The sequence below is a fragment of the Lontra canadensis genome, unplaced genomic scaffold, assembly GCF_010015895.1.
Source record: "Lontra canadensis isolate GAN:19392208 unplaced genomic scaffold, GSC_riverotter_1.0 scaffold12, whole genome shotgun sequence".
Classification (NCBI taxonomy): domain Eukaryota; kingdom Metazoa; phylum Chordata; class Mammalia; order Carnivora; family Mustelidae; genus Lontra; species Lontra canadensis.
The window spans coordinates 12,897,408-12,922,799 of NW_022631006.1; the positions used below are offsets into that span (position 1 = coordinate 12,897,408).

Here is a 25,392-nt window from a genome sequence, read left to right on the forward strand (position 1 = left end):
CATAGAGAAGTTAATACTAAGCCTCCAGTATTAATTTTACTATTTTTAAAATAAAAATACAAGCAGGGCTGTAGCATTAACCTCCTTTGGTATTTAATCTTTGGCAATCTGAACATAATAAACCTCTTCCTCAATACTCATTTGGCTGCAAGGTCAGAAAAACTTTTAACTAAGGTAAAAACTGAGAAAAATATTTAAAAAATACAATAAAACTTGTAAATACTTTGTGAAAATACAAAAAAAAAAATTTTTTATTAATGTTAATAGCTTATTACTTTATGAAATCAGTATGGGTTGGCCTTATTGGAATAGAGTGCAGCTTTTGAGTGTTTGAATAGGAGCATTTTTTGAGAAGCATATATAGTTTGTACCAGATCTTTAAAGGCAAATTTATAGATCCCACAAAGGCAAACAAACTAACTAACAAACAAAATAAAACAAAAACAAACAAAAAAATACCCACATTTCTCTAGGGGAAAAGAGCTCAAGATTTTAAATCCCTTTCCCCTTGCTTTCAGTACTAAGCCAGGATGCAGATTTAGAATAAATACCAAATATTAATCAATCATTTTCTCTCTTTTCCTCCTTCCTTTTTCTACTTCCAAGCAACATCCAATAAGTCTTTGGGGACTTCATGAACATGATTCAGTTTCATAGCTGGAAAAAAGAAGCATCAATAGAGTAATGTTTTAAGAGCTTAGCTTTTGCTGTAATTGGGTTCATCCATTAGGGCACATTCTTATAAAGTTTTGTCTTCTTCAGAACAGATAGCAGGTTTTCAGTTAAAGGAGTATCATCAACCCTGCTTGCTCCTGGGAAGCTTACCCACGCATAGCAACGGCACCCTGAGTAACAGTCTTTTTTCCTCTTCCATCTGGATTTTCTGGAACCCTCTACCAAGGAGGCCGTCCTACAGAAGAATTTCACTAGCTTGGCTAAAAATGAATCAAAGCAGCAGCTCTTGACTGCTGGCAGGGTGACTCATCCAAATGTGGTCTTCAGACACAGACGCACCCATTGGATCCCTTTGGGGTCAGCAAAAGCTTTCTGATTTAGGATCACAGATCACTTGTCTTCATGCCCAGAATTCTAAAGGAAAGGAAATCCTAACTCTAAACACTGCATCTGGCTAACCTGAGCCGTTGTCTTTCACTCCCCAAATCTCCCTCCCCGCACCCTCGCCCTCCTCATTCTGCCTCTCCCGCAAACCATCAGGATCAACTTTCTTTCATTTTAATTTTTTGTTTCCTCCTCAATATAACGTACACCTGCTCTATAAGAAATATGTCAGTTGCTGGGGCCCGATGCAAAGATAAAAAAGATGCCAAAACAGCTCTACAAAATAGTCAAAGAGAAAAGTCAGAGACCAATAAAAAGACAAATAATTACGCAAGAGTGTAGCAGAAGAGCCCAGTGCCATCACTTTGGGGTAGTTTTTAAGAGTGAGTTAAGTCACCACTAGTGGGAGTAGTCATGGATTTTTAGGGGTGGACTGGAAAGAAGGAAGAGATATCGAAAATATCAGGTGAGTTAGAAACCTCATGTATTTTGTTGCTGATTTCAGGGTACTATCAGGTGACTCACTGCTTTTTGGTAAAGTGGAATGAGAATCCTAAAGGCTGAAGTTTGCCAAAGGTGGCAGCAAATCAAGACCCAGATGCGCACAGAATTTTCCATTTCCAAGTGAAAATATTTGAGAAAAGTGGCAAGGGTGTAGAATTCTAGAAGTAAATAGAGTAAAATAATTCTTGTCCAGTTCTCATGTCCTTAGCTTGCCTCCTTCAACATGCCAACCAAGGAAATGGTTTATGCCCGAGGTTTAGATCCTTGGCTCTTGCTGATGACTCATGGGGAACTGCCAATGATCAAGATGTTCTTAGCCTACTCCTGATGCACTGTGAACCCCACAATGCCCTGAAGTCCCGGATAGCCACTCACCTCATCTTCTGTTAACAGCCATGTTCCTCTGTGCCCGTTGTTCCCACTAGACATAAATGAGTGTGAGCGAGACGCCTGTGGGAATGGAACTTGCCGCAACACAATTGGGTCCTTCAACTGCCGCTGTAACCACGGCTTCATCCTTTCCCACAACAATGACTGCATAGGTGCGTATGCAAACCGGTGGGCACTGAAGGAAGGATGTTTTATCTGCACTTTTGCAACTAGCAGCCTGTCTGGGGTGCCATCCAGTGTTCTTAAATATATGCCCTCGAATGCCTAACAACTGGCAAGGAGTTGTCAAATATAATGTCCTCAGTAAATGTCAAATAGAGTAACTACAGCCATGACTTTCATTAAAATGTCTCATTAGCAGCTATAAGTTTTATATGTGCCATACTGTGAATTCAGTACATTTTTAAATAAATTGAACTGACGTTTTAAAACATATAAGAGTGATTCTTTGTATAGAAATTGCATAATTCAGGAATGATGTGGACCTACTTGTCTCAGTGTTTCACTGTAGCCTCTCTTAAATGAAGTCAATTATTGAATCTATAAAATCCTCCCTATAAAACATACTGTTATTTATAAGTGAGATTAATGATCCAAATTTTATATCATGCTAGAGGCTAATTTTATATACTTCTAATTATGAAAATACTTAGTCATACCCTCAGCTGTATTGTGTACTAGGTTTTTAGCTTTTAAAAATGAAACATAAAGGAAGATCAAGGTGAAACTCATATAAAGTTCTAATATAAATTATCAATTTCTAATTAATAGAATAGTGTCATCTTGTTAGGTTTTGATAGGGGAGTAAAGCCAGCTGTATTGTTACAAACTAGATCTTTACTGGAATTTTTAATGCTTGGCTGAGCTAGCAAAGGCCACTGAAATTTAGAGTAAGTATTTTTCCCTTTGAAGGTTTTGATCATTGCTGGAATTATGACATTTTCTTTGGAATATATCAAAGGTTTTTTTTTTTTTTTGGCAGATGTTGATGAATGTGCAACTGGAAATGGGAACCTTTGCAGAAATGGCCAATGCATCAATACAGTGGGGTCCTTCCGGTGTCAGTGCAATGAAGGCTATGAGGTGGCTCCAGACGGGAGGACCTGTGTGGGTAAGTTCTTCCTCCGAAGGACCCTGCAGATAATGCTCTGAGGGTGAAAGGATCCTGCAGTCCCTATCACCGTCCTTCCTTCAGAAGTCTGGAGGGAGAAAAATCAGAATAGAATTACACTAATCCTACCTGTAGACTCTGGTGTGTGTGTGTGTGTGTGTGTGTGTGTGTGTGTGTGAGAGAGAGAGAGAGAGAGAGACAGGACACACTTCTCCATTATGTTTTAAAATCAAGTTATTATTATTTAACAGAAAGTTAAATTGTTCCATAGCAATTGTAGTTTGCTTTCTCATATATATTTTTTTCCTTTAAAATAGCTTTGTGGAAAGCTCTTGTACAATCTTTTGGGTGTCCTCAAAAATCTGCATTCCCACTGACTTCTCACATACTTCACTTTTCTTGAAACAACTGATTTGTGATAGGTCACATAAAATGTGCTTGTTCTACCGCACACTTCTGAAAGCCGATAAAGCTTCTTTTTACAGAGTCATTAGTTTTTCTCCATGGTGGTTTTATGTATTTCTTTGATTTGATTCCAGTTTTTTGAAATTTTAATTGCTTGGTGGAAATCACGCCAATGGGAACCTCTTCTTTCTTTTTCCCTTTTCTTTGCAGATATCAATGAGTGTCTTTTGGAACCTGGAAAATGTGCACCAGGCACCTGTCAAAACTTGGATGGGTCCTACAGATGCATTTGTCCACCTGGGTACAGTCTACAGAATGACAAGTGTGAAGGTAGGAGTAGGAGGACTAGCAGTGTTTAGAAGGAACCGTGTTTGTTACTCCACTGGCATTCTCAAAGTCAGTTTTTGTGACGGTGTGCTGGCGTCTTCATTTTGGAATCCTTTATAAGAAACAAATCCAAGAGCAGAGGATCTGACTAATGTTCTTACACTCAGATGATGAGAAAAGAACATCCATTTCTCATGCTCATATCTGATGACCCTGTTTTGCTCTGTGCATATGGGTGGCCTTATGACCCTGACTCTTTTCCAATGTGCTTTTATGCAACGTGTAAAAAATCCTGGATTACATGTTTTTAAGTGCCAACAGGTCGCAACTAAAAATAGCTTCCTGATTCCAGCTAAAATCTTTAAGTGACCATATTAAAGGTTGGATGACTGTGGCTATATAATTTGTCTATGTTGTTTTTACCTATAGAGCAGTGAAAGTATGTTACTATAAATAAATTCTCAGCAAATTTTATAGTACTGCATTCCTCAATACATATGTCATTGAATTAAATGAAGGACATTAATTGCCAGGACTTCATAAATAAGTAGGCTGAAAGGATTTTTAAGAAGTCACCTAGTCCATATGCCCAAGTTTAAATAGGTCTGATGTAATCCATAATGAGTAAGGATTTTCTCCACTTTTAATACTATGGAGAAATTTTATTATATATCCAATTTAAATCATAGCAACTGATAATATTCTAAATGGAAACAGTTGATCAAAATTAGGCCTAAATACAAATTATTATAGGTGTTATTTTACTTTTACTAAAGATCAATTTTATTTACTCCATGAGTAATGCAAAATTTCCCTAAGATGAACAGAATGGAAATGTATAAGACAGAAAAATGACTTTTCAAATACTAAATAATGTGCCCATTCCGCCATCCTTGTCTCCATCCTTACAAAGCCATCACCTGTACGTTAATTTCTACCCTAAGAGAAAGAATCCTCACAACAGCAATAATAAAAACAACAACAAAAAGAAATACTTGAGCATTTTTACAAAAGTTGGCTTCTCTCTTAAGAAAAGGTTGGATGTGGGAATGGAGGGCACGTGGGAATGGAGTCATTCATTCATAGGCAGCAGCTCAGATGCATTAACACAGCACAAGCAACGTGGTGCAATGATAAAGTCGTAACATAGGAGTGATGGTTTTGCCCTAAACAGGAAGATAATTGCTTTGAGTTGCACATCCCAAGAATACCTATTGTGTGTTATTTACAATATTAAGTCAAGATAGTGGAATTAGTTTCCTAACTTCCTCTTACTTGGACCTTGTGGAAGGGAACTCATATAACATGAATACACTTCGATGTAGCTAGAACTCTTCGCACAAATGCGAAGATAAAGTACCCCATGATACAAGAGATGCAAGTTTTGTTGCAGAAAAAAGTAGAGGTATTTCCATAAAAATAGCATGGCTCAGAATCAAGACTTAGCTCTTTTTTATTACAAATTCCTGCTGAAAATCAGGGGAAAAGATAGATAAGTCTGTTGGAAAGAGTGGGCATACTTTTCCTGTACATAGGATGATCATGTAATTTATTGACCAAACCAAGACAGTTTTAAGGAGGGCACTATTAATAATGAGGCCAGTACAACAAGCATAAACTAGGACTCTCCTAGGAAGACCAAGGCATATGATTGCCCAAGTCATTCAAACTTCACTGTAGACCACTTTTATTCAGCCCTTATTAGGTTAAGGTATATTCATATGCTAAAGGATACTTCATAATATGAGTATATCAAATTCCTATTAGGTATATGATCAAAGGAAAAACTGGCCTCTACAAGAAAGATATTTTTGTGTCTTGAGAAAAATTAACATGCAAATGAGAGTTAGGAACCCTATATTCTGTGATATCTTTAGTTTACACTGCACAAGATTATTTTCATGAATATTATTATTCTTGTAAAACTCAGAGTTTTAGGGATGTAGCACAGGGTTTTGGGGAAAGCACTGTGGAGGGATGGAGGGGAATAAATTTTTGTTTCAAAGGTCTAGATTTCTTACTAACTTGTCAGCATAATTAAAATTTCAAGCTTCTGCTTCCTATGCAGTGGGGAAGTCAGAGGCCACAGTTTCTTGTTTTTCTCCTAGCGTAGGGTAGTAGAAAATCACTCTACCTTTTCTAATTAGCCAGGCAACTGAGTCTGGGAAAGAAACCGTTCTCATTGTATCCCTTAGAAGACATCTGCGATTGCATTTTTACAACAAGAATTTTCAAGGTTAATTTTTAAAAAGATGTCACAGCCTAGAAGTCCACTCACAGCATAATGATACAGGAAAAATCTTCATTATTGGAAGAGTTTTGAAACTCACTTGCACTTTGTACTTCCACACTTTGCATTTGGTATCTGATGGTGTCTCCATTGTGTTTTGACTTTGACACATGTGATTCTTTTAGATATTGATGAGTGTGTTGAAGAGCCAGAAATCTGTGCCCTGGGCACATGCAGTAACACTGAAGGCAGCTTCAAATGTCTGTGTCCAGATGGGTTCTCCTTGTCCTCCACTGGAAGAAGGTGCCAAGGTAACTGCCTTTGAAGACTTTAGACTTTCATTACTCTGTTTATTTGTTGTGGTTTCATTTTCTTAAACATGGCAAAGCTTTGCTTCTTTGTGAAAGAGAAGATGGAGAGTTTTCATTCACCCAGAGGTCTAATGATTACCATATGTCAGAAAGTTCATTTTTACTTTTAAGGTTGAAAACTCATCCATCAAGTTCTGGTTGCTTGTATAACAACTTCCCCGGGCACTTAAACCTTTCTCTCCCCCTAAGAACACAGATGCTGATAGGTCTGTCAGTGGGGGACCTGCCATGAGCCGCTAAATCCTGGAAAGCCTGGGGAAAGTTCAGTTCCATGGCCTCTGCCTCTCAAGAAGTAACTTGGTATAAATGTGGGCCAAAATCTAGACTCTCAGTCAGAAAAATACAGATTAATCCATATGCTTCCAGGATAGAGTGCCCACCCCTGACATCACAAATTTTCTAAGAAAACAGGAAAATAAATTTGAACTGACCTGGACTCTTGCTGGGATATAGTCTTGTTTTCAGGACTAATACTTGTGAACTTAGAAAAGAAAAAGAAAAAGAAAAAGAAACCTGAACTTATGCCTAACACAGTATATCATATCCCAGAAACTATCTGAATTTTAGTGAATAATACAATGGTGTGTGTCTATCCATTTATACATACTAGTTTAACAAATTTAGAACAAAAAACCCCATACAAACAAACTCCATACATATTTCCCCCCTCTACCTCTGTGTTCTGTTGTTGTCGTTTTATTGTTCAGGGTTTTTTCTTGGTTATTTTGTTTTGTTTTGGTTCAGTTTGATTCTGTATTTCTAAATAAGAGGCAATGGATATCATTTCAGATTCCAAAAGTTGGGTTTGGGGGTCTCAGCTCTGCCATCCGTAGCCTAGGGCAAGTCATTGGATCTTTTGGAAGTTCCAATTCCTCATTTTAAACAACCATAATAATACCTGCCCAACCAATCCTATTGAATAGGTAACAAAGCTTTATTAGTTTCTTCTGCATTGTTCATAGATCCCTGTTATTCTGTTGATTAACTTTGCCGTCAACTGGTCTTTTTGCTACCCAATATTTAGAACTGTGAAGGGGGAGTTGAGAATTCTCTGATCAGTCTGATCTCATAGATCAGAAGCTGTCAGAAGCCCAGGCGGATTTCAGGCTTGTGGGTGGGGTGACACTGGACCAAACAGATACTCTGTTAGAGTACAGACCAAGCCAGATAAATTCTAAGTTCAACTCTTTTGTCTCTGTGTGCCTTTGGCTTGGCCCAGGTTTGGAAAGAAAGCAGTGAGAAACCAGGTGTGAATCTGCCGATGTGGCAGGCCAGAGGAAACTCATAGGCTATTAATTCAATTTGCACTGGCCTGTCACAGAGCAAGCTAACGCTGCAGGAAGAATCAGCCCAGCTGTGAGCTGCCTTGCCACATGCTCAGCTCCAAGAGGCAGAGCCAGGATTGAGGAATGCGAGCAGGGAAAGTGACTTTTGTAGTTCTGATGAAATTTCAAAGGTCATTAAGGGCTCTTCGCACATGGACTCGTAAACAGGCATCCTAGTGAGTCCTAGCTCGAGTGTGTGGGCAAGCAAAGCTCTCCATCCCATTGCAAGACACCTTTGATTAATAAACCAAATTTAGAGAATCACCACAGGCAAATGTAAATCTCCCACAGGGCACAAACTTCCCTGAAGCCACGGAATTAAGAGCTGGGTTTTACTTATAAAGACAAATTAGGAGTCATACTTCTTTTGCCCATGAAATGAGAAAATCCCACAAAACCACAGATAACATTTTTGAGGGAACAATTGTGATAAGACTCAGGTGAACAGATCTGGGTACCTGAAGGCCACAGATGTAAATGGGCCACTCCCACTTACAAAATTCAGTAAAGGGAATTCGTCACTTAGGCTCACTGTAAACTTCATGTGTTTGAGCCTGTGTAATGTCTAGATTTTTTTTTCTTTCAGGAGGCGGAATGGTAGAGTAGTCCTGGAGAGGCAGGGCTGGTTTATGGAACAGGGTCGATGATAAAAGGAAAAGAGAATCTGTCTAGATTTAGAAGAAACATTATGAGCTGGAAGACAACAGAGACCACTGAATTTTAATATATTTGTTGAGACATTTTTGTGAATAGTCCCTAAATTATACCTTAAGACAATTATAGATGTAAATAATAAACACAGAACATTGTATGTGACAATGAACTTGAAGAATAAAGCAAATCAAAGTGTGTCCTTCGAGAAACTATAATCTGTTAAATCTTGAAACTTCTCAGCAAAGCGAGTATTTGGAAGGCAGACATGCCACAGGACGCACACTGGCTTTTTTTGCACTTGACTTTCAGAAGAGTAGTTCACTGAAAGGTGACTGTTAGGTCCCAGCTATCACAGGTGTGGAAGGAGAGTAAAAACTAGCAAGAAAGTGTATCTGGAAGAATTAGTTGAAAAAGGCAAACAAATTCATTTGGGGAAAAAGGCCAACTGAATTTGACTTACTAGGGCCTGGTAAATATGAGTGATGGATTGACTGGTTATTATTTTTACTTTAATTCATGAAAGTTTTTCTTCCGTGATTTTTGGCAACTCAGTTATTCTTACATTGTCTCCTTTGTCAAGAAATAAAAGCTGTGAAGTTGTCTTAGCAGAAATGCATCGGTGGCTATACTAATAGGTCATAATGTGTCACCTAGGGTTGAGAAACAGTGACAGGAGAGAGCCTACCTGGTCCTAAAGAAAGAAAGGGGAATTGTACAAAATGGGTATGAAAGCATTTCCTTAAAGCCTGCAGATTGTAGCCTCTGTGTAACTAGAGAGGAGTCTGCAGGGCTTTGGATGTCAAATTTGAGAGAAAACACTCCAGGCTTTTGGATGAGCCACCCCGTTTGCTCTATAAGAAATGGTAGAGTCCATTTCCAAAATTATGTCAAGCAGTGTTGGAGAATTTTGTAGCAACTACATCCCATCTTCCATGTTGTCACCAAAAAATAATTGATATAAAAAAAAATACATTCTTTCAGAGAAAGGTTATCCTGCCTCCTGTCCACCCACCTCTCTGCCCTCCTCTTTACCTTCTCTCTCTCTCTCTGTTGAGCTAAACCATGTTCCGTATCTTGCGTGTGTGGGCACGCACGCATGTATAAAATCTGCAGAAGGCACCACAGGTATTTTGTAGACAGAAACTACATCAGCAACTGCTTTGGCAAATGACCATTACTGTATTTTTGCCACTCCACAAAATTGCCACATCTTTATTTACTCTATGCCTGGGATCAGGGGTTTTATTTTGGTTTCTGGGCTTAGGGGACAGCGAATAAACAACACAGTGTGATAGCACAGTAAGTACCAGAACCATGAGGTCTACCTTAACCTAGTATGCTTGCTAAATGCTATCCAAAACACACAAACACAGCTGTCAATGCAGCAGTCTTGCGAATGACTGCACTTCTGAATGTCCCCACCCTGAAGTCACTGATGATGTGATACTGTTGGATTTTGTCATTCACATCAGGTTATTTTGGAAAATTGACTGAAATGAGAAATAAAGTGAAGCCACATAGATGTATTCATCAGATCTTACTACAAAAGTCACCTATGACTTTAAATATCTGAGCCCAGTTTCTGTTGCAATCACTTAATGTTATGGAGTCTTCCCACTCTAAAGAAAAGGGCATACGTTTAACAGGATGTACAGTAACAATGTAGTAGGAAATGTCTGAAGGGTCTCCTGGATTTATGCTGCAGATCTGCGAATGAGCTACTGCTATGCAAAGTTTGAAGGAGGAAAATGTTCATCGCCCAAATCCAGAAATCACTCCAAACAGGAATGCTGCTGTGCCTTGAAGGGAGAAGGTTGGGGTGATCCCTGTGAGCTGTGCCCCACTGAACCTGATGGTAGGTCCACCATCTGCATTTCTCTTTGGGCCCTTCATAGGGTGGACTGGCCATGAAATATGAAAGATTGTATGTAGGCCTTCAGGAAATATAAGACAATTTAATTGTAAGTCTACCTAGAATATTCATTAAGATTATTTTAACTTGGGAGCTGGGCAGTTATTTTCTTCTGAAATGTGCTATGAATCAGGGCTGCCCAAGTAGTAGGCACACCAGCTCTGGAAGCCTTGTTCACTTTCCCTGGTAACAGGGCTTTTCTCATCCAGTTTCCCGATATGCGCGGCCTGTGGCAGTCTAGCCACCACACATTGCATGGGAAGCAGCCTGTAGCTAATCGCCATTGGTCTATCTATTAACAAGTGTTTGTCTCTGCTGCAGAGGCCTTCCGCCAGATCTGTCCCTATGGAAGTGGCATCATTGTGGGGCCTGATGATTCAGCAGTTGGTAAGTGGCCTGCACTGGCTTCCCAGCATTTCTTAATATTCTTAATCAGCTTCTTTCCTGCCCTTTCTCCAGCTGTTCTTCCTTTTATTTTTTTTTTAAAGACAGATTTATTCATTTGTTTGTTTGTTTATTTGAGAGCGAGCACATGAGAGCAGTGAGGAAGGGGCAAAGGGAGAAGGAGAAGCTCAAGCAGACTCCCCGCTGAGCACAGAGCCCAACATGGGGCTCAATCTCACAACCCTGAGATCATGGCCTGAGCCAAAATCGAGAGTCAGATGCTCAACCACCTGAGCCACCCATGGCCCCTCTCCCCAAACTGTTCTTATTTCTCCACATTTATCTTGTAAAATAAAGCTCTACTTTTCATTTAGGTACCGATTGTATTATCGTACTATATGGCAATATTGTATTGTAATATTAGATATTTCATTGATCAGATGCTGAAATGATCATAGTTTATCTTTTTGTTTTTGTTTTTGTTTTTAAAGTACCTTGGGGGGCCTGGGTGGCTCAGTCGGTTAAGCATCTGCCTTCAGCTTAGGTCATGATCCCGGGGTCTTGGATTGAGCCCCGTATGGGGCTCCCTGCTCAGTGTGGAGTCTTCTTCTCCTTCTCCCTCTGCTCCTCCCCACTGCTCATGCTCTCTCTCAAATAAATAAAATCGCAAAAAAGATTACTAAAAACAAAAAAAGTACCTTGTTAGTCACTGTTTTATTTCTCCTTTACAAAAGATATGGACGAGTGTAAAGAACCTGACGTCTGTAAACATGGACAGTGCATCAATACGGATGGCTCCTACCGCTGCGAGTGTCCCTTTGGCTACATTCTGGAAGGGAATGAATGCGTAGGTGAGTAATAGATCGGTTTCTTCCATAGGGATTTTACAAGTTAGAAATTGGGCCATGGAGCATTCACACTTGGAAGTGTGAGTAGTAGGATTGGGACAAGCATGTTTTGTGCACTCATTCTGGCACCATTCATCTGCAGTACTAGTTGCACACCCCATGTCCCAGGCTTTGTGGCTACAGCAGTGACCCAAGCCAATGTCTTTCTTCCTTGCGTGGACCTCACAGTCTAAGACACTGGACACATCTGAAGATGTGGTGGAACGGAGGACATTATCATGTATTTTTTTTTAACTTTTACAAAAATTAATAGTCATCATCTTATTCTCTCAATATGTAAAATACAACATTTATTCAGATTTTATTAAATTTAGTAATGTGAAAGCTACATACACAGTGTAAACTCCTCTTGTTTTTGCTCTTAAAATTTCTAAGAATAGCTATGCCTGACCTTTGACCTCTTGATGCCTACCGATGCAAAATTGAATCCAAGTATTATGCCTGTTCCTCTAAAATTTCACCCACAGCTATGACCATGAAGTGTAAGCCAGTTCTTTAGTCTTTCTAGGTCTCAGAATGTCATATTATGCAAATGGACTTATTTATTCCTAATTGCTCTGCGGCTCTAAAAATCAATAATGTTGTGACTTTCATGAACTCAAAAGAGATCTCATATTCTGGACAGTGAAATGCCATTTCACAGCAGAACAAAAGCAAAGTTGTCACTGAATTCTCTTCGAGATCCTCAGTTAGTGCTCCTCTGTGCATGCTAAATGAGCCCGCTCGCCCAGTCTCTCTACCACAGCCTCTTGCCTTCACCATTTGACTCAGAACCCAATAGAACGTATAACCCCGATGATAGTCCATCACTGTTCCATGTCCTAGAGAACTAAAATGACAATGTTATTCCTCAAAAAGTTCTCTTTCCAAAAGGAAGGTCCTCTCCCCCAAGAGATGTGTCAGATTCTAGAGGGACGGGTTGGGAGGCATAGATATTTTTTAGACCTCTTTGGTAAGACTTGTTCTCTCTCCATAGTTGTTTACAGAGATCGTACCCTAAACGTATTTCTTTCTAGCTTTTCTTCTGCCTAATGTAAACCATCTGGTTTCAACAGAATCAACAAGAAATCTTGAATCTTTATTTTATCCAGAGTATTAATTTTTCCTAACCTCTGGTCCCTCGTTTTGTGTAAGCTTTGTCTTCTATTTTATATCTGGCAAAAATCCATCCTGTTTAAGGCTTCTTGGAGAGTGATGTAATGTAAGGCCAGACTGCAGATATATTTCTAGCTTTATATAAGTGAAAACTTTTGAGAGCAGCCTGGTTTTAACCCTTGGAGCATCTATTCCCGGTCGATTTAGCTCTTCATACCTAATACGGGAGACTGGAGCAGCTCAGGGGAAGAGCAGTAGGAGGGCTGGAAGCCCAGATGCTGTCACTGTTAGTGCCACTGCCACTTAGTAGGTCACATTTGACAGCTATAAATCTGTGGAGATGAGACAAGGGCATTCCTTTCTTATAAAGGCAGAATGAGGATAAAGCAAGATGCCACAGAGCAAAGTGCCCTGATAGAGTGAGAGGTATGATTTGCATCCAAGCCCGTGTTTGTCTTCATTCATCATGTTTTGAAAACACTCTTGGTCACTTGCAGATACTGACGAATGTTCTGTGGGCAATCCTTGTGGAAATGGAACCTGCAAGAATGTGATTGGAGGTTTTGAATGTACCTGTGAGGAGGGATTTGAGCCCGGCCCAATGATGACTTGTGAAGGTAAGTCTCTTCGCAGAATAGTTGATTACATGTTCTGATCATGGAGACAGCAGTGGACTGATAACAGTTTTTTTGTTTTTTATTAACATATAACGTATTATTAGCCCCAGGGGTACAGGTGTGTGCATCGCCAGGTTTACACACTTCACAGTGATTACAGTTCTTGATATTAAATACCACTCAGGGTGTACAGGCTAAAGAACATCTAGGCCTAATGGGCCATACCATCATTCTCCTGGTTCATGGCACAAATCACCCTGTATAATATGCAGAGTTCTTGCTGATGTCTCCCCACTACAAGTATTTAGATACAACTCCTGTCTTGTTTGCTACTTTATTTTCCATTTTCCCCTGCTTTTCCTTTCTTCCTCTCCCATGTTCCCTTTTTCTTTTTTCTTTTCTACTCATAGAAACTTCTGCACACTGACATAACCAGCAACATCCTATGGCCATCGGGGGGCAATCCCAGCAAAAGGTGTTGTCTATACTCTGTAAGCATCTGCCAGAATGCCTAGTAGGATAGTTGTATGGTGAGAAGGGAGGGAGAGGAAGGTCTGGACCAGTGGGTCTCAAAGGGTGGTCCTTGGATCAGTCACATCAGCATCACCTGGGAACTTGTTAGTAGTACAGATTTTCAGGCCTCATTCCAGACCTCCTGAATCAGAAACTCAAAGAGTGGAGCACTAGCAGCCCTCCAGGTAATTCTGATACACTTCCAAGTAGTAGAGACCACTGGTCACAGAAGAGAGTGAAGGTGAGGTGAAGGTAGCGGATAAAAATGGTATGAAAGTGAGCTTTTCATTAGAGATATGTTCTACCACTGCACTGTCCTAGTTGTTGCTTAATCTTTAAAGGCTATGACTAAATATGATCTGGGGTCCCATTCTCAGTCAGCATCACCGGGCTTAGAAAGAAACATGAGAATCAAGATGGTCTGTTTTAACCCTGCTTTTCCAAAACATACTTTGCTGGTTCCAAACTATGGAATCCGTAGAAATCACTTTTATCTATGAATGGTAAAGTCATTCCTATTTAAGGCGTAACTTGGCGTCAGTTCACCATTTGCTTGGGCACGAGAATCACTGTTACTTCACAGGATCCTCTTTCCTAGGGGGAAGGGGAGGCAGTTCACAGTAGTGGATGGGTTCGCTTCTGTACTGACTCCCATTGACTTGACAGCTGTTTTGACTGAATGGGGTAAAACCGATTCCTACCCTGTGTGACTCTCGGGAAGGGCAAATGGTCAACTTGAGACTTGAAAGCCAGAATTTCAAAGAAGCTCCCTATATATAGGGTGGTCTACAATTTTCCCATCTGTCTCAATAACATTAATAATTACACCAGAATAATAAGCCAGAACTGGGCCTGTGCTAGGAGAACCAGAACCCACGATCACCTTGCCTATACCAATTATAAAATAACCAACTCATTTTATGATTCATGGAAAACCAGAGATTGCTTGGTGCATCCATGTTGATGACAATGAAGCATTTCAACTTTTGACCAAAATAGACTCTTTTTTGGTTGATGCCCATGATCCATTATTTTCGTGCTCCCTTCTGCTACAGATATAAACGAGTGTGCCCAGAACCCTCTGCTCTGTGCTTTCCGGTGTGTAAACACTTATGGGTCATATGAATGCAAATGTCCAGCGGGATATGTCCTGAGAGAAGATAGAAGGATGTGCAAAGGTGAGACATCTGTGTTAAAGGTCATCTAACTGGGGGGCTGTCACTCTATCTATGATGGGAAATGTGTCTCCAAAGCTTCTATCAGTAGAGAAAGGCTGGGAATCAAGGAATTCTGCTATAGTCCTTAGATAATATGGGGGTCATCATTGCCTATAGTAGGATAATATTAAATATTTTTTTTTAAATCCTCATCACTAAGGAATGTTATATCCTAAGAATGGAGGTAGCATATGGAATTTGTTAAATAATTTGCTTTAAAAATGCATACTGAACACCTGCAATTACTGTGCCTCTGGACTAGGCTCTGCTCTACAAAGTTAGGTAAATCATGGGGCTCCTTGAAGAGCACTGATTTGCTCCTCCAGAGTCTTAAATGAGCAGCTCTTTACTCTCTTCAGATGACTTAAGTAGGATTTTTCTTGAAGGCGAACAGATTTCCTAACTACGAGCTCTACATCATCCAGGATAAACCCAAATTTCTCAGCTCAGACCACATGAAGGAGAAAGAGATAGGGAAATGCAATAGGACAATAAGGGATGAGGAAGCCCTGTCCACACCAGAAAAAAGGAAAAGGAAGGAAGGAAGAACCAGGAGAGAATATGATATTTGTGAATGTTTGTCTTTTCCTCAAAGTCTAAAAACTAAAGTTTCATTATATAATGATTATTTTAATAATAATAATGATAATCTAACTATATACTAATATTACAGAAAATATCATATTATAATTGTTACATAATGGAAGCTTTGGCTTATTATACGATATTGTAATATAATGCTGTTATTATAATTATATTATGAAAGTTTTATAGAAGACCTTTTTAGGTGAATTCATCAAAAAGAATTAACACTCACACTTCCCACCTTTGAATGGGTTACAGTTAGTTATGGAATAATTTCATCATCAAGTTCAAAGGTGGGACAAAACTCCTTCCCAATCTGAGGCCAGCACCCACCATACAAAAGGAAGCAGGTTAACACTGAAATAAGTGTACAGGAAAATTGATTGCTTGACACCATCTCATGCTTAAGAGGCAGGAAATTAGTGCAGCTCCTTTTATAATTCATGGTTGCACGTTCTTTCCAGACGAAGATGAGTGTGAAGAGGGTAAACACGACTGTGCTGAGAAACAGATGGAGTGCAAGAACCTCATCGGCACATACATCTGCATCTGTGGGCCCGGCTACCAGCGGAGACCCGATGGCGAGGGCTGCGTAGGTAAGCAAGTCCCGGCCCAAGCAGCTTCAAGGGAGTCAGGTGACAAGGGGCAGAAGGGACTTGGAGTCTGAGTCCCATTGGGCAATGTGCTCTTCTGGGCCAGAGCCATCTTCCCTCTCTTCCCTTATGTCATGGTTTCCCTGGAGAGCCCCTCGCCTCTTGCTTAACTCTCAGTTCCAGAAGCACCATCCTTCTGCCCCTCTGAGTGGGTCTTTGTCTACCTTCTCAACCCATGTTGCTGCCAGGACTTGGAACCAGGTATTTCCTCTACTTCTTTCCTTGACTCCTATACTTTTTGTTGTTTTGGGGTAAGTTCTCTTCACACCACATTGGAAGGTCTTTCTATCGTCCCAGCTTTGTTGTTAGCACCCTGACATTGAATGACAGATGTCCAGTCCCTCTGAACCAGGGAACAGCATTAAACCAGTGGGATCTTCCTCCAGAGAATCCATTCTGGTCTAGAGTGGGGCCCAGGCACTGGTATTTCTTAAAGCTTCCTAGATAATGTGGGTCCTCCACTGAGAACCGCAGCTTCAGACCAGGGATGGGCAAACCACAGCCCAGGGGGCCAATCCAGCCTGCCAGCCTGCCGCCTATTTCTATAAATTAAGTCACATTGCAGCATAGCTGTAACCATTCATTTAGACATTGTCCATGGTTCTTTCATGCCACAACGGCACAGCAGAATAGAGGGAAGGCAACAGAGACCGTATGGCCTGCAAAACCTAAAACAGTTATTATATATAATAATACTATAATATTGCTACTATTTAGAGTAGAAGTTTCCTGACCTCTGGTCTGAACAATCAATACAGGAGAAAAGTATTAGAAAGTTCCCACAAGCGTCCTTTCCACTTTTAATCATCAGTGACGCCAGGAAAAGAAATCTTGTCAGTCAAGAATCTTAAGAATCTCATTTTCCCCTTACCCTGTAAGATACAGAATTAAGCAGTAATTGAAGAGCAGACTTTAAAAGCACAGAGAAAGTATTTGGACATAGGAGCACACACCAGCTGTTCCAGGTTCAGTGGTTCTCAACCTTCTCAGCCCATGTTGCTGGAATGACTTGGAGAACAGAGGTCCTACCCCAAACGCTCTGATTTAATGGGTCTGGGGACGGCGTGAACATCAGGATTTTAGCCTGTTTCCACAGTCCCGTAGCTGTCACCTTCCAGCTCTCTCATCATGAGACCGCACCTGCCTCTGGGGCTCAGAACTATTCTGCATGACACGCACCGAAGCAAGTCACTTTATTTATGATCTTCCTAAAAAATCATCAGATTGGGGCAGCTGGGTGGCTCATCTGTTAAAAAATCATCAGATAATTCTAAGAATCTCCAGTTTGTTTTAGTGCTTTTGTTTTTAACCTGAGAGACTAGATTACAATTATTTCTCAAGAATATTGTTGAAGTATTACAATAAACATAATCTATATTGAATTGAAAGATTACATGTAGGCCAATTCTCCGTTCAAACATTATTCTGATGAAGTATTATAATATTTCTTTAACATGTGCTGTCTTTTCTCTTCACTTGAAATAATCCTTTGGGAATCCTTCTGATGGACAGATAGAGAAAATTTTAATTTTATTAAGTGAAAAATGTATGTGTACCTAAAATGACATCATCTCCATCTAAGTATATCAAAATGCCATCAAGTATGTTTTTTAAAGGACAGAGGTGTACGCACATACACACACGCAATGTCTTGGCTTTTATGTGCAAACTCCATTTCTAGGATACATGAGAAACTGGCAGTAACACAGGGTTGCCGCCCAGGAGAGGAGTTAAGTGGCTGAGGTGTGGGGCAGAAAGGGGTGCTTTTGCTGAATACTCTTTTATACCTTTTGAATTGGGAACCACATGAGACGGCCATCTATTCACGAACTAAAAGAAAGACTCCATTTGTGTGCAAAGGGGTGGGATGACTGCTCTTGTGTTTGCTCTTTCCACGAACCCCGCAGATGAGAATGAGTGTCAGACCAAGCCAGGCATCTGTGAGAATGGGCGCTGCCTCAACACCCGGGGCAGCTACACATGCGAGTGCAACGACGGCTTCACCGCCAGCCCTACTCAGGACGAGTGTCTTGGTGAGTCCGGACGACAGGGAGGCTCTCGCAGCCCTGACCATCACACTGGGAGGCCTGTCACCTAGATGTCTGATCTAAAATAATGGAATTTGTTAAAACTTGAGCCAGGTTCCTATTTTGGAAGTGATTTAATATAATTGTCCTTGGGGCTCAGCACCACCCCACAGCTGAATTCTTCCTTTGCTAAACGTATCTGTGAATCACTTGTTTGGAATTTCTTTCTCCACTAACTTTTTGAGCCCTCGGTGCTGAGGATCCGTTTCCATGTGTTTTTCTGCTCCTCACTCTCGAGAGCATGACTACTCCTCCGTATTTCTGGGAGCAGAGAGAGTTGTAACCTTGTGGGGGCCACTTACTGAATTTCTTGTCTTGTTTCCCTCAGACGTCATCCTTTCTCTCTTACTGCTGCTTCCAGCTTTCCCTTCTCGCTTCTTCTCACCCAGGGTAAAGTGTTACATCCTTTTTGGGTTTTACATTTGACCAAATTCATAATACTTTGTCATGCTGATAAAAATCCTAAAATCCTCTTTGCCATATAATGTCCCGTCCAGACAACCGGGAAGGGTACTGCTTCACGGAGGTGCTCCAAAACATGTGTCAGATCGGCTCGAGCAACAGGAACCCTGTCACCAAGTCTGAATGCTGCTGCGATGGAGGGAGAGGCTGGGGCCCCCACTGTGAGATCTGCCCTTTCCAGGGCACTGTGGCCTTCAAAAAACTCTGCCCCCATGGCCGAGGATTTATGACCAATGGAGCAGGTACTTCCTTTTGTTCTGATTTATGACCAGTGGAGCAGGTAATTCACTTAAAATCCAAAAGGGAATCTGCCTGTTTGTTTTATGACAAACAGTTGAGAATATGGAATCTTCAGTGTGGGCTTGGGCTGGGTCGCAAACCCTTTATTATGGTATTTTAGACGTTCGAGGCCAGGTTGCCAAAGCTGTTGTATACTTGGGTTCCTTCCTTTGCATCACAAGGAGTCCCCAACTTTTTAAACAGAAGTTTGTTGTAAGTCAGTTATTGGTCGCTCAGAATGTAAACTTTTTAGATGAACCATGGGCTAGATGATCACTGAATTCCTAGACTAGTCTACAATACCATTGTAAAATGGGCTGAAAGACGCTGCACAAAGGAAGTATAGACGATGCTGATATTCTGGTGATTAAAACACAGTTGCTTCTAGAAAAGCTCCAGCTGTTTTCACATGGGTGACGCGGGGTGTTGAGGCAGCTCTGGAAAAGACTGCTGGGACTCTGCTCCCCAACAGCAGGGGCACTTGTCTCCACCCTCACAAATGAGAATGGAGAGAGTCTTCTTGAGCTCCTTAGGAAGGAACTGGAAGTGAGAGGGGTGGAAGGAGAGTAAGCAGGAGTTGTGTGGATGTTAGAAAGATGTGGCTAAAGGTAGAATAACAGAAGTGGATGTGGGAAGACACAGAACTGGATGGGACCGGATGACTGAAAGCAACTGAGGTTTCTTCCAAGGATGTGAAAATGAGATGGTGGAAAAGACTTCTCGAGACCAGGCAGGGCAGGGAAATTTGCATTTCAGAGGAAACTGGAAAGAATTAGGATAAGTAACATCTGTTGGTATAAAATGATTGTTTGGCAATCAAAGGCTAAGAACTCATCTGGTATTGCACTGCACCGAGCAGTAAGGAGATAGATGGGTCACGATGTGGAAGGACAGTGGCTTTAGTACTCAATAGTGCATAGCAACTAGATCTTTCTCCCTGGGATGGAGCTGTGAATAAGGGACCCTCTACCTTATCAGGCTGTAAAAACCAAACCCCAGGGATCCACCCCAGAGCCCTACAGCTTCCCTGTCCAAAGGAAGTTTGGTCCCACCTCCCCAATATTATGCAATTTGATATTTTTCAGGATTAACTTTAAATACAGCAAAAGGAATGGGAGGAAACCTTCCTCCTTATTTTGGACATGCACTATTAGAAAAAAATGGGATTTTCTTGTCAAGAGTCTACAGCTATGAGCCATTTTCGAGATGTCAGCATGAGGCAAGCTTAATGGCAGGAGGTAGAGCAAGGAGCTGAATATGTCTGGGAAATACCAGTGTCGTTGGAACCAGAGGGGAAAACTATACATTTAGATAACTATTTTTAAAGTGTTCCCCTGGCCTGATTAGTTATTATACTTCATTAGTTATGAGTGTAGTCATTCATTTGGCTTTCAGTACAATTATCACTACCTATGAAATGTTCTCACCCCTTTGGTTTCATTTCTTAGGTGCATGAGAGAGTTTATTAGTATTTACAGTGAGGTCACCCCTACATTTTGATATTGCCCATTTTATACTGCCTTTCTTATTTTAACCTCTGTTAAATTAACAGATATCGATGAATGCAAGGTTATTCATGATGTTTGTCGAAATGGGGAGTGTGTCAATGACAGAGGATCCTATCATTGCCTGTGTAAAAATGGCTATACTCCAGATATAACTGGAACTTCCTGTGTAGGTAAGTCCTCTGTTTTCGGTGTTCAGGTTTATTCTGAGTGGAAACTGTACATTATGGTACCAAAAATGTCCTCAAACTGAACATCTAAATAGCCTCTGTAATTTTATAGGAAAACCCAAGACAATGATCAAAGACTTCACAGAGTGTATCTTTTCTTTCCTCAAAGTTAAAGTTCTTTGCTAGACCCTGTGGGTACTGAGCATCATTTTAGATGGATAGTCACAAGGTATCTTTTTGATCATAGATCTGAATGAGTGCAACCAGGCCCCCAAACCCTGCAATTTTATCTGCAAAAACACAGAAGGGAGTTTCCAGTGTTCCTGCCCAAAAGGCTACATTCTACAGGAGGATGGAAGGAGCTGCAAAGGTAAAGTAGAATTTGCCTGCACCCACACACCTGCCTTCTAGGCAAGTAGTTGCATTCCCTGTGCATTTGAGGAATCCACAGGCAAGCTGTCCAGGGGCAACAGGTGGTTCCCTAGCGTTGGTCCCTCCCTGGGATCTCCCTGCCACCTGCCTCCTATGGTGGATGAATGGAGGCTGAGGCCAGGGAGACTGTGGGGCTAAGGGGGTGTGCAGTGGCAACAGGAGACATCCTCAATGCCTGCCCCTTGGGCAGCCATGGGGACAGATGTCTCAGGTGGGACAGATCCCTAATTGATTGACTCCATAAATAGAATAAGCAGAAAGGAAGTAATCTATTCAACAACCATAGAGCCCAGGTCTCCTGCATTGTCCTGCCTCAGCTTAACTGGTGCCTAGAAAACACTGTGCCCAATTAAGTAAACATTTTGTCTGGGTTTCTGGCCTGCTAAAGAGCCCATTCCTGCCCTCCATAACCTTATCTGAGCCACAAATATCACAAAGAATTAAGAAACAGCAGAACTCCATGCAGAAATCCCTCTTCAACCAGAAGTTATCCTTTGCAAAATTCTGTTGGTGTAAATTTACTCCTAGAAACATCTTCCTCAACAGTAAGAACTTCACATATCGACTGAATAGCGCAAGTAAATCAAACTTAAGGGTGATTTTTTAAAAGGAGGGATTTGGAGAAGGAAGGGTAGACTAGATGGCAGACTAAGAGTTAGCGTGTTTCTACCATGAAGCCATGATGGACTAAAAAGAAAGTAAGGGAAGTTGAACCGTGGGGTGGAAGTGGAGAGCAGAGGGAAGTAGGACCCTCAACCGAGTTTTTGTACATCTGCTGAAAGGAGAGAGTTAAGAGACTTGTAACACAGGAAGAAAGAATGAACAGTGCCTGAGGTTTTCCTATATAATAGGAAATCTATATAATCCTAGAATTTGGGGAGAGGAGGTTGAGAGACCTACTTAAAAATTTTGACTATCTTGATAAAAGAGTTGTTTACAGCTTTGTGCTTCTCCAACATAGAACTTATTCTCCATCTGTGGATCACAGTGAGCTCCGGGCAATGTGAGGCTATAACGCAGACCCATAAATTTACTCCTGTGAATAGAGAACCAAATTAAAGAGAAAATCTCTCTCAGTGTATATATTATCTACACAAAGCAAAACAAATTAATAGCATTTTTCCAGCCTGTGAAGGCAGAAAATCCTCAAAAATGTCTAGCAATTAAGAGATGAAAAATGGAAATTAAATGTATAGTGGTAACAGTCTTTTCACAATGTATCAAACACACCAGTGATGCTCTCTTTATGGATTTAAGAGTGGGCAAACAGCAATGGGATTCTTACAGATCCCATCACAAGTCCCTTTCTCCTGTTGTTCTCATGAGATCTAGATTCGTCCCCATACTTGGCATGGAGGACTAAAGATCAAACCCAGTGGTGCAGATACATATAGTATTGAATCTGACAGAAAGAGGCTCAAAGGATGGCCTAGGGGAGATGTGGGACCAGCACCTCCTCCATGAGAGCTGGGTAAGATCCAGAGTAGAGGAGAGAAGGGGAGACAAGATGTTCTTGGAGGTGAGAACAGCCAAGTGTTGCTGTTCTTAAGGTGGGGTAGTTAGAAAACAGGGTAAGAAATCTCGAGCTGTCTCTCTCACCTGTGTGCAGGTAAGCTCCAGCAACCATAGAGCAGTACTCTGGTAGGGCCCCTTGGGTCAGTGATTTTTTGTTGTTGTTGTTAAAATTCAGCTGAAAGCTGGAACATACTTTGTATCTCTTGAGGTCTTTAAATAGCAATGGAGTTGAGAATGAGCCTGGAAGTTCCTGCAATGAGAAAAGAAGCCTGGTCAAAGTAGAGGATTTTACTGAGATGTGGAAAACAATGTTGGGTAAATACTGTAGGCAGTTTTTAAATGTGCTATTAGCTTATCAGAGTAAGGGTTTTTTTTTTTTTCCCCCTTTGTTTCCCCTTTGATCGCTCAATTTTGTTTTAGCCAAAGGAGACTCTCTAAGAAAAGAAACCCGTTTGGTTTGGTTTGGTTTGGTTTGGTTGAACATCTCATTTGAGCAGATTCAAAACAGTGAACAGAAAAGGGAGGGGGGGGAGAAGAACTAAGCAAATTAATTTCCAGCCTCAACATTTCTTTTTGCATTTCAGCTTGAATAGATCTTTTCAACGCTTTGGAAAATTTTGAGAATCCCTAATCTTTTACTTTATTTTATAGATTATTTAAAATGTCACAGTTTGAAATGCCTTTGTTGATAAATTCCTGCATTGCTCTAGCAAAAGGGAATTGGGATTTCCTTGGATCCCCAAAGAGCTACAGTTTTGGTCTACAAGGAGAGCACATTTCATCTTCCAAACACTTATCTCCTAGGTTCATCCTAGCCAGGTGCCACCTGTCTATTCTGGCCAGGGTTGAGACGTATAGGTCAGAACTCAGAACTCCTTCTGAGGAGTGCTATACTGTCAGTTCGACCCTGATGCTCATCTTCCATTTTTTTATAGATCTTGACGAGTGTGCCACCAAACAGCACAACTGTCAGTTCCTGTGTGTGAACACCATTGGCAGCTTCACATGTAAATGTCCTCCTGGATTTACCCAGCACCATACTGCCTGCATCGGTAAGTAGGAGAGGAAGACACCCTAGAGGAAACATAGCTGTTCCTTTAAGGAACTATTTTCTAGTTCCTCTGCTGTTGGAAGACGATGACAAAAAAGTGAAAAAAATACTACGTGAGTACAGGTACGTGTGTGCTGGTGTGTCTGCACACACCTGTATGTGAAAAGTTATTGGCCTTTTCTGAGTGAATCATCCCTCTCTCTTTTAAACAACACAAAGAGTGGATTTTAATTCTTTTCCCTACCCGCTTGTTCTAGATAACAACGAATGCACTTCTGACATCAACTTGTGTGGCTCTAAGGGTATTTGCCAGAATACTCCTGGGAGCTTCACCTGTGAATGCCAGCGCGGGTTCTCACTGGATCAGACTGGCGCCAGCTGTGAAGGTGGGTAGGGTTCTCAGCTTGATACCGCTGCCAGGTCCTGGGGGAGACTCTTCACCCTCCTCCTCTAGGAGATCTTGGAACTGAGCACAAGGAGAACACCCAACTGAAGATGGGAACTATTTTGCTGGGTCGGCACAGGTGTCCTCTCTTAAAGACCCATCTTTCATCTCATGCTTGATCATGTCCATAACATGTGCCTTCCCCTAGTATCTCAGGGCTTTTTCTGCTCAGTGAATAGCGTCGCCTGAGAGAGCACAAACTAGTCAAGAAAAATAGCTCAGTTCCTGCATTTGATTCATTCATATTCTAGTCATTGGATCCAAAGTCTTAAAAGGACTCCCCACATGTGGATTATATATATGAAGAATAACTCGTCTGATAATATGCAATTAAAATTTAAATTTTTTTTTTTAGGATTTCCTTTCTGTCTTGACATCTTTTAGTTTCTGATCCTGGCACAAACAAGCAAATACAAATAACTTCCACAGCCATCCCATAGAATGCTCTTGGGCCTTACCTTCATTTCTTGGTCATTTTAATTTGTAGACATTAGCAGGAATATCTGGATGTTTTTCTCCTTGGACTCATCAAAAGCTCCGGAGCACATATTCTTGACGTTCTGGTGGCAGAATAGTTTTTCAGGGGTCAGCTGCCTCTCCCTTTAGCATGCATGTCAGTGTGGCTTCAGAGAACGACTGGGAGACCAGCGCTGATGTGGCTTCAAGGCAGCTCTCCCTTCCTTTGCAGATGTGGACGAGTGTGAAGGCAACCATCGCTGTCAGCACGGCTGCCAGAACATAATCGGGGGCTACCGGTGCAGCTGCCCCCAGGGCTATCTCCAACACTACCAGTGGAACCAGTGTGTGGGCAAGTAGTCTTTCTTTGGTACCATGAAGAATCGCGGCGGGCTCCACTGAGGCCAAATAGTGCTTTCTTTCTGGAAACTTGAAACCTGTCATTAGATCAACAGAGAGTCATTTAAAGCCCCCCTAACCTGGTTGAAACCAGAGGAAAGTCACAGCCTTTGCAAAACAGCAAACTGAGGAGGAAAAAAAAATATAATGATAAAGGATATTTTGAAAATATTGGAAATGAAATGACCCTAGAATTCCTTCACTCTCAGCATCCTCCCCCCTTCTGCTGCATGCTGTCACTGTGGCCCTGTTCGCAGGAGGGCCAACAAAATCCTGCCTCTGACTGAAAAATAGCCAGCCAGACAGAGGTGATTTTGGGTGACTTTTGGCC

The 25,392-nt window shown here is 41.2% G+C and overlaps 1 protein-coding gene across 1 annotated transcript in view; it reads left to right on the top strand.

Annotated features, from left to right (window-relative positions):
• Positions 1-25,392, top strand: part of FBN1 (fibrillin 1) — a 229,404-nt gene that overhangs the window by 194,065 nt on the left and 9,947 nt on the right. The window contains exons 46-62 of the mRNA XM_032856557.1: positions 1,989-2,105; positions 2,936-3,064; positions 3,680-3,799; positions 6,212-6,337; positions 10,082-10,231; positions 10,610-10,675; positions 11,407-11,523; positions 13,173-13,292; positions 14,861-14,983; positions 16,072-16,203; positions 18,168-18,293; positions 18,845-19,051; positions 20,641-20,766; positions 21,011-21,133; positions 23,646-23,762; positions 24,019-24,147; positions 24,895-25,014. Coding sequence (XP_032712448.1) covers positions 1,989-2,105; positions 2,936-3,064; positions 3,680-3,799; positions 6,212-6,337; positions 10,082-10,231; positions 10,610-10,675; positions 11,407-11,523; positions 13,173-13,292; positions 14,861-14,983; positions 16,072-16,203; positions 18,168-18,293; positions 18,845-19,051; positions 20,641-20,766; positions 21,011-21,133; positions 23,646-23,762; positions 24,019-24,147; positions 24,895-25,014 — 2,148 coding nt within the window. The remainder of the gene's footprint in view (positions 1-1,988; positions 2,106-2,935; positions 3,065-3,679; positions 3,800-6,211; positions 6,338-10,081; positions 10,232-10,609; positions 10,676-11,406; positions 11,524-13,172; positions 13,293-14,860; positions 14,984-16,071; positions 16,204-18,167; positions 18,294-18,844; positions 19,052-20,640; positions 20,767-21,010; positions 21,134-23,645; positions 23,763-24,018; positions 24,148-24,894; positions 25,015-25,392) is intronic.